At 37.5% G+C, this 12,711-nt stretch overlaps 1 protein-coding gene across 4 annotated transcripts in view; it reads left to right on the top strand.

The window, feature by feature from the left end:
• sgcd (sarcoglycan, delta (dystrophin-associated glycoprotein)) overlaps positions 1 to 12,711 on the top strand; it is a 323,685-nt gene that overhangs the window by 286,704 nt on the left and 24,270 nt on the right. For all 4 annotated transcript variants that reach the window (XM_088089010.1, XM_042498784.2, XM_088089011.1 and 1 more), the window contains one exon: positions 5,394 to 5,466. In XM_088089010.1, the coding sequence (XP_087945136.1) occupies positions 5,394 to 5,466 (73 nt within the window). The remainder of the gene's footprint in view (positions 1 to 5,393; positions 5,467 to 12,711) is intronic.

The following is a 12,711-nucleotide window of genomic DNA, read 5'->3' as shown; positions in this document are numbered from 1 at the left end:
AACTACAAGTCCACAAAAGCACATGAAGAAACATCTAATCCTGCAGTGCCTTAAAGTCCTTTTTGTTCCATTCCTCCCATGCAAAAATGAAAAATGATCCTCTGGCCGAAAAGAAATGACCATGGCTTATTTCAGATACAGATCAGAGTCATTGTTAACCTTGGTGACCAATACATTGCGTTTCTTGAGGCTGCTTCATGATAAAAGCCACCCAGTAAGTCTGTAGGAGAGCCGTCAGTTATTTGCGATGCTGATATCAATGTGATGAAAATAATTCCTATTCATTTTTGAATTGCTGAAAAAATGCTGGCAATAAATAGTTTCAAAAATTTGATATGATTTCATTAAATTATTCAGGACTTCATAGCTGAATGAAGTCAGAGGTTAAGCTTTGGTCACTTCCCTTATAACTGATGATCAATTTTGGATCAGTTCAGAAACTAGTGCTCTGTTTTGTTTATGATTGCGATGGAAAAGTATTCTTAATATGCCGGAGTTGGGGGTTTTGTGATTCCCCGTGTGGTATCTTTTCAACAAAAATAGTTGCTGAAATTCCTGAGTACTTCTTTGAGTACTAAACTGCAGATAAAAACATAATGCTCAGAAATAAAGCTGAATCATTCATCACTGATGGCCCCAAAATAACCTTTTATAAATCTAAATAATCCAGGATGCTCTTGTGTGTGGAGGAATATTAATGTTATCATTAAAAATGAAATATAAACATTTCTCTATACACTGCCTTACTGACTGTGGTGAACACATCAGTGTATTTGAACTTTCTATATGGGTGATAAAAATGGTGGTTTGAATAAAATAAAATTACATTGGTTTTATCCTTTAAACTAGCGATTTAAGGCAGAGTGACAGCCAGAAGCAAAGTAAAGAGATTTTTGTTCTTTTTATTCCGACAGAGAGCTGGGATTTCTAATGTGAGGCTTCTGTTTTATCTTCACTCACTTTACTGTAGGAAAGAGGCAGTGACACGCACCGAGGCTTCCACTTCACTTTACATCCTCCTCTGTACTCTGGCTCTAACTGACTGAACAGGTATTTAAATGTCACCAGAGCTTTCATGAGCTACTAGAGGTTTTTTTTCTTTTCTTCTCTTTTATAAGTGCTCAGTTTTGCTGAGAAAAAATTTGAGAAATTAATCTTTAAAATTCTGATTCAGAAAAATAAGATAAGATCAGTTAAAATATAACATTTGCAATAAAATTGAAGAATGTACAAATTTTAAGGTCTGACATATCAAATAGGTGCAAATCCAAAATGTATAACATATATACAATTCTAAAAAAATGGATTTAATTCATGAAAATCTTAAGGATTTAGCTAAAATCGGGTTAAAGCTGTGGTGGGCAGTTTTATTTTATGCCGTTTGACAAAAAACCCTAATATCTCTGTTGCTAGCATTATACAGGTTAGAGGCAATGCTGCTGTAGGTTACCAGCCCACTGTGACATCCAACACTGTGGTATTTGTGCTGGTCAAATTTCAGCCACTATAGCCGCTGACAGAAGGTCCGTCTTCCAAGCTGCTGCCAGCCAGCGTCCTGAGGATGTAGTCCACAGTGACAGGGAGTGAGGCAGATATTAAATAAACTTATGTATGGGGAACTCTGAGGACAGAGAGGGAAGAGCTGCAGAAGGAGGGTGTACACTCAAACTCTACTGGTTTGTGTTTGTTTGTTTCCTTTTTTTCTGATTTTTACAGATTTCTGCCCCTGGTTTAACAGTATCAGTTATAAAAACATAAACAGGTTAAAGGTAGGGAACAGTCTATGCGGGTTGCATAGAGATATGTATGTAAGAGTGCATGGTTATTGTGATAATGTCCATGATAATGCACTCAGTGTCCCATTATGTCCCTCAAGTTGGTTCAAAGGGGTTGAGTTGTAATGATAAAATGAAAAATAATAATAATAGAAAAACGTTGCCTCTTTATTTTTTAATTGCACCTCTAATTGCTGTACTTTCACTGGTGAAGTTGCCTAGTAATTACGAAATTTCCAATAGCATAGTATGTATTACACGTTTTACTTGTTAATTATTGATGTGTATTTACAGAAAGTATATAACTTTAAGTGTTTCCACAACAAAATTTCAACAAGAGTTCTACTTGAGAAAAAAAAGAAAGAGTGCAGAAGTGTCTCCACCTGCAGCAGTCATTAGGAGGAGAGTTATCTATTCCACACGGGTGAACCGAAGCTCCATTTTGCATAAAGATATTTTATTTCCCTGACTTTTTGACAGGTTGAAATGTGTTATGAAGAGCTCCCTGGAGGAACGAGAGTGTTGTAAATATCTCCAGACATCAGGGAAAGTCAACCATTAAATGCCTGTTTAACTGAAAAAAATAAAATAAAATACTCAAACTTTTCAAACTTGTCGTGCCACAACTAAATCCATCCAGGTGGCTTCAACGGAAATACCTTAAATAAGAGAAGGTTGTTCATTTTAGTTATGATTGAAACTAAATAACTATTGCTGCACTTTGTGACGGATTTCTCAGTGTCCTCTAATTGGGCTGAATCCACAAAGGATCTAATCTTACTTTACGCCCACAAAACTGTGATGCTCTATTGTTTTTACAGCTGGGGAAATATCCATCAATGAGCACAATATGATATTAATTCAAATCACTGAAATAATGAGGAATGTGTGCAGAAGGTGGAACCAGGCTAATATATTTTGACACTGGGAACTTCAGCTGTGACGCACATTTCCCATGTGTACCATCTGACGTCATTATAAGCCCTGGGATTGCCTTTCATCATAGTTTCATCCCCCGTTTTTTTTTTTTTTTTGGCCGTCTTGCACCTCAGAATTGTGTTGGGGGTGCTTCACATAAAAAACATACCGCAGTGTGTCAAAAAAAAAAAAACATGTTTTTTCTACTCTTATATCATAACTAATGTTACTAACATGTAATTCTCAGGGTGGCTGGCAGTCTGAACTCCATGAAACACTTTTACAAGCTGGAACCTGGAAAATATAAATGAAAGTCATTATAAAACTCTAATACTGTACTTTACAGATATCAAACATGGATTTTGGTTCTTTGAATTAATCTGAGCAACACAGAAACAACAATCAACAATCAAATTCAGTTGTCACTGGAATATCAATTTGTTCCCCCGTTGTACACAGGGTGGTTTGACAAACCCATTTCAAAAATGTCAAAAGTTTGATGTGTTGACTGAGACATCGGGTCCTCACCTGTAAACACACACATTTCATCATGAGACTAAATGCCAACAAATATTGAATTTCACAATGTTGAACATGTTTCTTCTCCATCTAACGTACAAGTGAAAGCCAAGATGCGTGTCACAGAGTCAGGAGTGTTTGGATTCCCAGCAGTGCCTCAAATGCTTTGAAACACATTTAGTCATGGCCATTGATCTGCACCTGATGCTTTGTTGATTTGATGTACCTGAATGCTCCGGTTTACTCCAGCTGAGCAGCTGCATTTGCACTGTAGTCAATCAGAGCCTCGGGGTGAGGGCCAACAGAGTATCCTTAGTTGTTGTATTCTTTTTCTTTTTTTTCATCAACACAAACAAGCAATGGAATGTAAGTCATACTTCAGGTGATTTACGATCTGAGGATTTAAACTAATCATTTTTAGAACATTTCTTTACACTTTTTGGAAGTTTGCAGCTTGTCAGTTGCAGCTTCTCATACTCAGATAACGTTTATCAAAGCTGGATTTTGTTGTCTCAGTTGTGCTTTAAGATATAAGGTTAGAATGAGGTTATGGGTTACATGACAACATGTAGGATCTAACATTTAGCATAGCCCAGAAGACCACTTTTTTACACTCTTGAAATCTGCTGAATCTTAAACTATGTATTTCTGCAACTTTATTCATGATTAAAGTGCAAAAGTGCAACACACAGCAGCTGTGTGATGTCACAGCACATTGTGCACCGTGTCATTTGACTTACATCAGTAGCTGAGCTGTAGAGACACAAAACATAGTTGAGGTACAGAAGCAGAGATCTGAGAATCTGAGAAGCAATTCTGATGAAAGCTGCTGTTTTTTTTTTTTTTTTTTTGTTGTTGTTGTTGTTTGGTTTTTTTTTTGTAGCGTTGATGGGAGATTTTTGTATCTGGATGTGTTAAGGTGCACTGAAGTGCTGCCGTTGTGGCAATGTTCTTACAGTCCACCAGGATATGGGGAAAAAAAATAATAATTACATTTTAATAGTTTAAATAGTGTCCCTTAAATAGTGTCCCTGTGATAATTCTTAAGACACATCTCTTGTTATATGTCAAATATTTGTCAAAAAAATCAGTATTAGAGGATTTTTCATTTTCATCTAAATTGGGTACATGCAACACATATTGGATGTCCATCCATCAGAGGTGTGGACTTAAGTCACATGTCTAGAACTTCAGTCAGACTCTCTTACAAATTTGGTGACTTTAGACTTGACCTAACAAAATTAAAAAAAAAAAATTAAAAAAAAAAAAGCATGCATGAGTTTTGAAAATTATTAATTTATTCATCGGATGTTAAAATTACATTGCATTTTGGTGAAGTCTAGTATGACTTTCTTAGGGTTTTAAACTAAAAGTTTACAGCTTGGGACTTAACTGGAGACTTGCCTGTTTTGACTTGTGACTTGAATTGGGACTTGAGTGCAAAGACCTGAGTCAACAATGACTTGGTCCCACCAACGCTTCCATCCATGACATTGCTGTATATGTTGTAAAGTGTGATGTGTTATTCGGAGCAGTATGAATAAACCTGACTTTGACTGGACATTGTAGTTACCACATTAACATAAAGTTAGCATTATCTTGGGGTGAAAGGACTCCGCTGTTGCTCATTGCACTTAGACAAGACTCAGTCAAAAAAAACGTAGGCCCTTTTGTATGCTTAAAAATAGAGGTACTGTGTCCTCTCACAGAGCATTGTCCTGTTGCTTCTTATTGTGAACCCTTATTGAGAGTCGCCTCACTGCCCACAGGAGGTCATGAATAAAAATGCAAGATTGAAATGCAGTCTCCAGAACAGCAGAAGACTGGCCTATCATAGTAAACAGAGCATATTTTTGAGTTCATGTTTTTCTGAATTTGTCAGTGTTGCTTCGAGCTGCTGTGGCAGCAGCTTTAAATCTATTCTCCTTTCCCTTCGTGATGAAATAACATTTTTATTCTAAAAATACCCTTGTGATATTCCATCCGAGTATGCTTCCCTATCAAATGTGTGCGAGTTCATGTTATTGCTGAGGCGAGGCGAGTTGAGGGCTGCTGTGCGCACTGACTAGAGCCGTATAGATCGGCAGAGTCTCAGAGATTATGTCCATTGATCGGACAGGAGGGGTTTGTGGTTTCAATTGACGGCAGCCTCCTGTCTGATGTTGTGTTCTATGATTTCAGGGGCCGAAGGAGCCGTGTTCAGCAAATCAGTGGAGACGCCACACGTCAGGGCTGAGCCGTTCAAAGAGCTGAGGTGAGTCAGCGTTTTTCTTTTTTTACATACATAACACGTGCAGTAAATAAATACATGTGTGATTGCAAACATGTATGTACACTAAGGCAAAGACAGACATAGGTGTAAATAACATGTAAACAGCCATAATGAAGTTATATTACATATGCACTGCATAAATACTGCAGTAATTTGTAATGTAGTGCAATAAAAAACTCACACAAAAACACAAAGCCTCCACAGAGACGAGTCACTCACTTAAGCACCAACATACACCTATGCAACTGCTTTCAAATGTACACAAAAATGCCTTCTTTACTTTATACAGTTCAATATTTATGTGTGATCTGAGTAGAGCTGAAACAGTTTGTCCATTGACAGAAAATTACCATTGATAGTTTAATAATTCATTCATCCTGGAGGCAATTTTTCCAGTAAGCTTTAAAAGATTTTAAAAGATTTTGCTGGTTCTGATATATTTTTGATATAATGTATAATAAATGAATATCTTGGAGCATTGGACTGTTGATCAGGTCGATTGAAGAAAAAACAGTTAAGTAGGGATTTGGGAGGTTCAGTCTTATTATCGATTTTTTGTGTGTGTTTATTTATAACGTCATGTATATGAATGTTATGTTATGTCAAAGAGAGTAGCATGTATGCATGGGTTTTGCTTAGGTACTGTGTGTATAAATACTTTTGCGCACACATATATAAGGCCTACATATCTGTCTAACCTTATCATGGGCTCAAGTTCAGATATGCTTTATTTGTATGAATGAGTACTGGGGGACAGAGCTCCACTGAAGTTTTATTTGGTCAAATAGAAGAAAGAAGAGACTTCAGAATTGTGTGTTTTGGTTCATATGTGTCCTAAGATGTGGAAATGAAACATTGGAACCTTAACTTTATTTGTCATTGCTGATTGATAATTACAGCAGAGAAAATGAATCGTAAAATCCAACATCTGGAAAAATCAGCTGTATAATCTTTCTTCATTGAGAGTTCACATAATGAAACAGCAGCCTGGACTATTGAAGATTTACATTTAAAATATGTGTCATTAAAGGTTCTGTATGCGTCTTTATAATGCACTTTTATGCCGCTACGGCTGATATCCGGATGATGTTTTTGCAGAAGTGTAGTGCCCACAGCCCCGGTTCCCCCTGGATAACAACACTAGCTCTGTCAGCACTGTGTCCTTTGTTTAGTGTTCTTCACAGGTTCGTACCATTAGCTGCTAGCTGCCAGCTCAGCCACCTCCATGATGAGAATACTGTACAGACATTTCAAATTTTGCAGTAACCCCCTTTAAGTGTCCTTTTACTGCACTTATTTCTGCCATGATTTGACGCTTCTGTGCTCTTACAGGCCTCCTTCCTCAGTTCTTCAGTGTTTCTCCACTTTTATTGTTTCCCAGTAAGCCCAGTCCAATTACTTAAGCATCTGATCATATACCTTATATATAATATATACCTATTATTGAATTTGTTATTTTAATATATTTATGGTAATGATCTAATCACAGTTAAAATATATATATTCACATACACTTACTCTTGTGAAATGCTGCACTCTAATATTGTTGTACTGATCACTGAAACACCACATTTTCATTTTTTCTGCGAGTATTTGAATTTATGATGCATGTCTAATTGATGAATCATCGTACCTTTACTAATGGCTTTAAAATCCAGTTTGATTCATCATATGCATTCATTTTCTTAATACGATTTTGCCCAAAGAAAAATCTATTCTGTGTCCAAATATTTTTCATTAAAGGATATTGGGTCCATGGTCTCGTTTCGACATTGACGTGCTTCAGTCCCAAGGTCTCAATATGTCCTGAACTTATTCAAGCGCATAAAAGATCTTGCCACCTTTCAATTGACTGGCGAGAAAAAAAAAGTGAAAACCCCTTAAAGAGGCAGAATTTAAATGTAGAAATCCATGAGGACTTGGAGAGAGCACTTTTCCACGGGCAATTAGCACTCCTGTCCAGTAATGTCTGTCTGTAGGAGCCAGAATCAGTGCTGTGTTAAGTAATCTTCAGATAAATGGCTCCATCTTTGGCAACAGCTGCTTCATCCCTCCATTTTTTCTTTTTCCTCTTTATCATTCCATCTCCATGTTCAAATTAGCACTCAGATGTTGAATGAAGTCAACACAAATCAAAGTAACATATCCTGTACAATGTGAAATAAGCAGGAGAATTATAAGATGAAAGAGAGTGATAAAAGAGAAGCAGAGAGAAAACAGAGCAGTGTTTGAATAATAAATAGATAAATAGTTGAAATAGAGACATTTTCAGACAGACAGAGAAAGGGAGGGAAAGAGACGAAGTGAGCTGAAAATTCTGAAATATTTTGGCAAAACAATGAGATTTAGAACATACTGATCATGCATATGTAGAGCCGAGCAGTGAATAATGTTGCACTTTATTTATTAATTTTTAAATCTTTCTAAGTGATATTTAGATTTTGGGTTTTGCCCTAAAGTAAATTGATTAAGATTGGGGTGAGATGGTAGTACTTTAAGGTTGGAAAACAATCCTATAAAAAAAGAGCATAGTTTACTTTTGTCACTAGAAAATTCAAAGCAAACTGGTGTCAGAGGTTGATATTTCGCTGAGCCATCGATCTTCACCTATGCAGTTTTTGTGGTTCTACAATAAGGCCCCGATTCCACAAAAGCATTTTTTTCCAGCTTAAATGCCAGACGCTTTGGAGGCACAGCGTTTTTTTTCAGCGGAGACACTTTAGTTGCGTCTGGTAACTATGAAACCAAATATCCACAGAAGTAGAAATGTCGGCAGGTGAACAAGAGAGAGAGAGCTAGTTGCTTTGTATAACATAAGTTTGTCAAAAACTTGGGTGCTCATGGAAAACGGGAAACAACTGAAGAAACAGGAAGGAAATCCAGGCACTCCAAAAATGGGGAAAATTGGGAAAACTTGTTGGAATTACAATAGTTGAACATGTTTAGACCACTGCCAGTCTTCATCAGGGCTTTAAAAACATATGCAATATAAGTATATAGCAGCAGGAACCAACAGGAGGCCAACATGTGACCCAGATAACAACAAGTTAAACAGATAAAAATCAGACAGCTCCCCAATACAAGGTGTTTTTTAAGTTTACTTTGAACTATGCATCTAACAAGTAGAAGCTGTACATTTCATCTGAAAAAGGAAATGTATTTTAAAAAAGACAAAATGAATTTAACATATGCAAATTAGACACACCATCCTGTAATATCAACAAATGCAGGAAGATACCCAGTGCATCATGTAAACATGAGCTGACTAAGCGGCAACATCAGGCGAGTTGGGGTGAGAACGTGTTAGCATGAGGAAATATATTAATATATAAATTACAGTGTATTAAAATATTTCTCCCCCGTTGTTGTTGTTTAGCACTCAAACTCAAAAAAAAACCCAGAATGTGCATAAGTGCATGTGCAATAGACTCTCAGCGCCTCGCCACACTGCTGGCATTGTTTCATAGTGTAAATATGTTTGCAAAGAAGCAAAAAAATATGCTGGCTTGAGGAAAAAAACATGTCAGTGAACATGGTCCCAAATGTCACCCAACTTCATCCTTTGCTCCAAAACAGAGTGTGATAGTCGCTGGGGCTTTTTCACATAAACAGGTCATTTGTGGTTTTGGGTCATTTGATGAATCATCTGAAGTTGGAAAGTCCTATTTCTTTGACCAAATTATTGCTCAATAGACCATAAAACTAGTTTCACCAATCACAGATCAACCCACATAATGATGCACATGGTCAAAACTGCATGCCTTATCCATCAGTTACAACAAAAGCTGTTATCAAATGCGTAGTTTGGAAGTGGTTACTCATACTGTAGTAATGAATCCACAGATGGTTATCACCACCTCTGCTGCTACATGGAGCTTGTGAGCCTCCTGTATTGTTTTGTTTTTTTACGGTGCTTTTACTGCATGGTTCTCTCTCAGGACTCTATCAGCCTTGTTTCAAGCAACAGCAGACAGCTGGTTTCAGCAGTCAAGCTCTGATAAACCCACTGTATACCACCTGCACAGCACTCAACACCGCACGCACACACACACACACACACACACACACACACACACACACACACACACACACACACACACACACAGTTAGAGACTAACTGGAGAGGATAGAGCAGGATTTAGAAACAAAATAGACAGATATTTTTCATAGAAATAGGTGGAGACCAAATTCCCTAAATGGATAGTCTTTTTTAGTTGTGTACAAAGGTAAACTGTTCGGTCGACTTATAATATGATAATATATAAGGGCTCTGTTCCCCTGCACCTAAATGGCCAAAAAATCCATGCTGGCCACAGTGACTGTTTGCCAAGAGGGAACAAATTACAGCCACCCCTCAAGCCCAAGAGTTTGATAACAAGATTTTAGGTGGACTATCACTTTAAGGCAGACAGGTGTCACCGCAGCCCCCTGACAAGCATCAGTCAGATTTAACTCTGACCGACTGTGTGTTGCTGCGCCTACCTTCGTTCTCACCCGTTGTGTGTGTTTTCTGTCCCTGTGTATGTGTGTGTGTATGTGTGTGTGTGTGTGTTGTTGTGTGTGGACAGCTGAGGATGTCTCCTTGGTGTAAATGTCTTGTTTATCATCTTTCTCCTGCCTGTGCTGTCAGATGTGATGACAGTCAATCAGAGCAGAGAGAGAGACATTGTGACAGTAGAGAGACAGAGAGAGGAGAGAGAGAGATGTTTCTAACAGGACAGAAATTGAGAAGGAAAAAAAGGACTGGAAGAGAGCGCTACAGTGCTGTGTGACAGAGAGAAAAAAGGTTGAGAGAAGACAAACTATGAAATAGAAAAAATAAATCCATATTTATAAGCATACTTATTATGATATTAATGTTAAGCCCCTTGACGACTTAGCCGTTCAAATACTAATTAACCATGCACACGTGTTTTCACTTCCTCTACCTGATTAGAGCTCTTCTCAGGGCTGAGTGGGCGTGGACAGACTGTGCTTGATTGACACTCCGCTTTGCACCTGTTAGGTTTAGTAACCTCATGTAATTCCCAGCACATCCACATTCAGCCTTGCAGTCTAATCAGTCATTTTAACTGGAAACACCTGCGAGGGAGTGCAGAACCTTTAAATGCCTAAAAAACACAGCTGGTGACAATCTATTTTTGCTTGCTACTCTTTTTACGTACATTAAAGTCAGTTATTCTGCTTTTATTTGTGTATGTTGGTCAACAGCAACGAAAACAAAACTTTGACACATAAAAATGTAGTTTTTATTCTAAAAGCGAGTCTCCCAGCTTGCAGTTTGTGGTTTTAAAAATATTCTAAGAATGGCACAGTGGAACCAATGCAATGTTTTAGTAACATTTTCAGCGGCAAGTTTTCTTTTAGTTATCAGAAGATTCTTAGAGTTAGAGTAACATTCAAGTAGAGTAACATTCTCTTTTAACATCAAAAACAAATGTTTCAGTTTTTTTTTTTATTGCAAACATATCACATTACATTACATTTTTATTTTTAAAAAATGCTCTGTAATCTCAGGCCTCAATAACGTTCTAAATGTTGCTTTGAAAAAAAATTCCTCCTTTGTTCTCATGTAACATTTTAGGAACATTTTTATAAAAGAACATTCTATCTGTCACCTGTCATCTGTCACCTCTCAACATCACCGAAAACATCCTCAGAATGGTGCAGTTAAAACGTTATACCTTAGTCAGCATTTAACCTTAAAGGAACATTATTTAAAATGCTAAACATTCTTAAAATGCTCTTTGAATATTAGTTGAAAATGTTTTCTTTAAAACATTATTGCAACTTGTAGGTAACGTTAGCCAATATTGTGGGAATGTTTCCTGCCAGCTGGGCTGTCATGAAATGTAGAAATATTTAGATATTTTTGCTCTTTGGTGGATGACCTCCTGGGTAAGCACCTGACGTTCTCCCCGGTGTCAGAATTGATGCTTTTACACAAGAAATATTAGAAGGAAACTGGCCATACCAAAACTTTGTTGTTGTTCTTTCCATTTGTTTAAGAACTATGACTTACCCGATCAGCTGCAGCCATGTCCTCTCTTTCTCACTGATAGCAAAGCAATGAAATTACAATTCTGTCATTAATTTGGACCCAGATCTGTTCAAACTAGGAACACAGCACTATGGCATTGTAAACATTACAAGCTTTGGACCCAGAAATACTATTTTGAAAGGATATAACATCAACTTAAAGAACAGTTTGGACGTTGCACACTCGTAACACCACAGAAACAGGTCACACCCAAGCAACACAGACACTGAAACACCAGCTTACATAAAACCAGCTGCGTCCCAACTCAAACCTACCCCAGTCGAATTTCAAACAGTAACCACACCTAAGTGTTCTTTAGAAAAATTGTTACATTGTTTTGATGTGAATTGAAAGAGAAGCTGAGAGGGAAAGTGGCAGACTGTGAGGTGAAAATAAGAAAATCTAGAAAGACGGAAGAAAGAGATGACAAAAGTACAAAGTGTGATGATTAAAGAACAAGAGGGAGTGAGGGAAAAAAAGGGAGATGTGAGCAACAATAAAAAAAAACTTGAAAGGACAGGAGACTGGCAAAACAGAAAAGAGAAAAAAAATAGAATAGAGGACTTATTTTTGTCAGAGAAAGAATGAGACAGAAGACAACGAGAAGTAAGTGAGTAAAAGAAGAAAAGAGACAAGTTGGGAAGGAGAGATAATACGCAGGAAGAAGAAGAGCTTTATGTGACAGAGAGGAAATGCTGCAGAGACGAGCGTGACGGGAATTAGGGGTTAGAGAGAGAAGGACTTTGATGACAAATATCTAATAACAGTATTTCAGTGGTGTGTTGCACCGAGATGAACTGTGATTCATCAATCACTGCTGCTTTCCTTTCAAAATCATGATTTCATATAATAAAAAAGTGAGAAAAGGTCCCGCCTGTGATGCACAGATCGTTTCTGAGCGTCGCTCCAAAGCCCCTCATCATGTGATTGTCCGCATAATTTGACAGTCAGAGTCTACGGTGATGTGTTGGGGTTTTTTTTCCATTTCTTTTTCCCCGTGTTTATGCATCTTTGGTGACAACCAGCCAATTGAGAATGAAATATGGCACAAACTATCCAATTATGTCAGAAAAGGGGAGCGAGCTCGTTGGAGCATGGCTAAAATCTAATCTTACTCTAATCTCTCCCAACCCCTTGGCAGGTAGCAATCGAGGATTCAAATCCCATTTCGGGATATCACATTAACC

This window comes from Plectropomus leopardus, chromosome 15 (assembly GCF_026936395.1).
Source record: "Plectropomus leopardus strain MGB_pleo_1.0 chromosome 15, ASM2693639v1, whole genome shotgun sequence".
NCBI classification, from domain to species: Eukaryota; Metazoa; Chordata; class Actinopteri; order Perciformes; family Serranidae; genus Plectropomus; species Plectropomus leopardus.
This window is presented reverse-complemented; position numbering and strand designations above follow the sequence as displayed.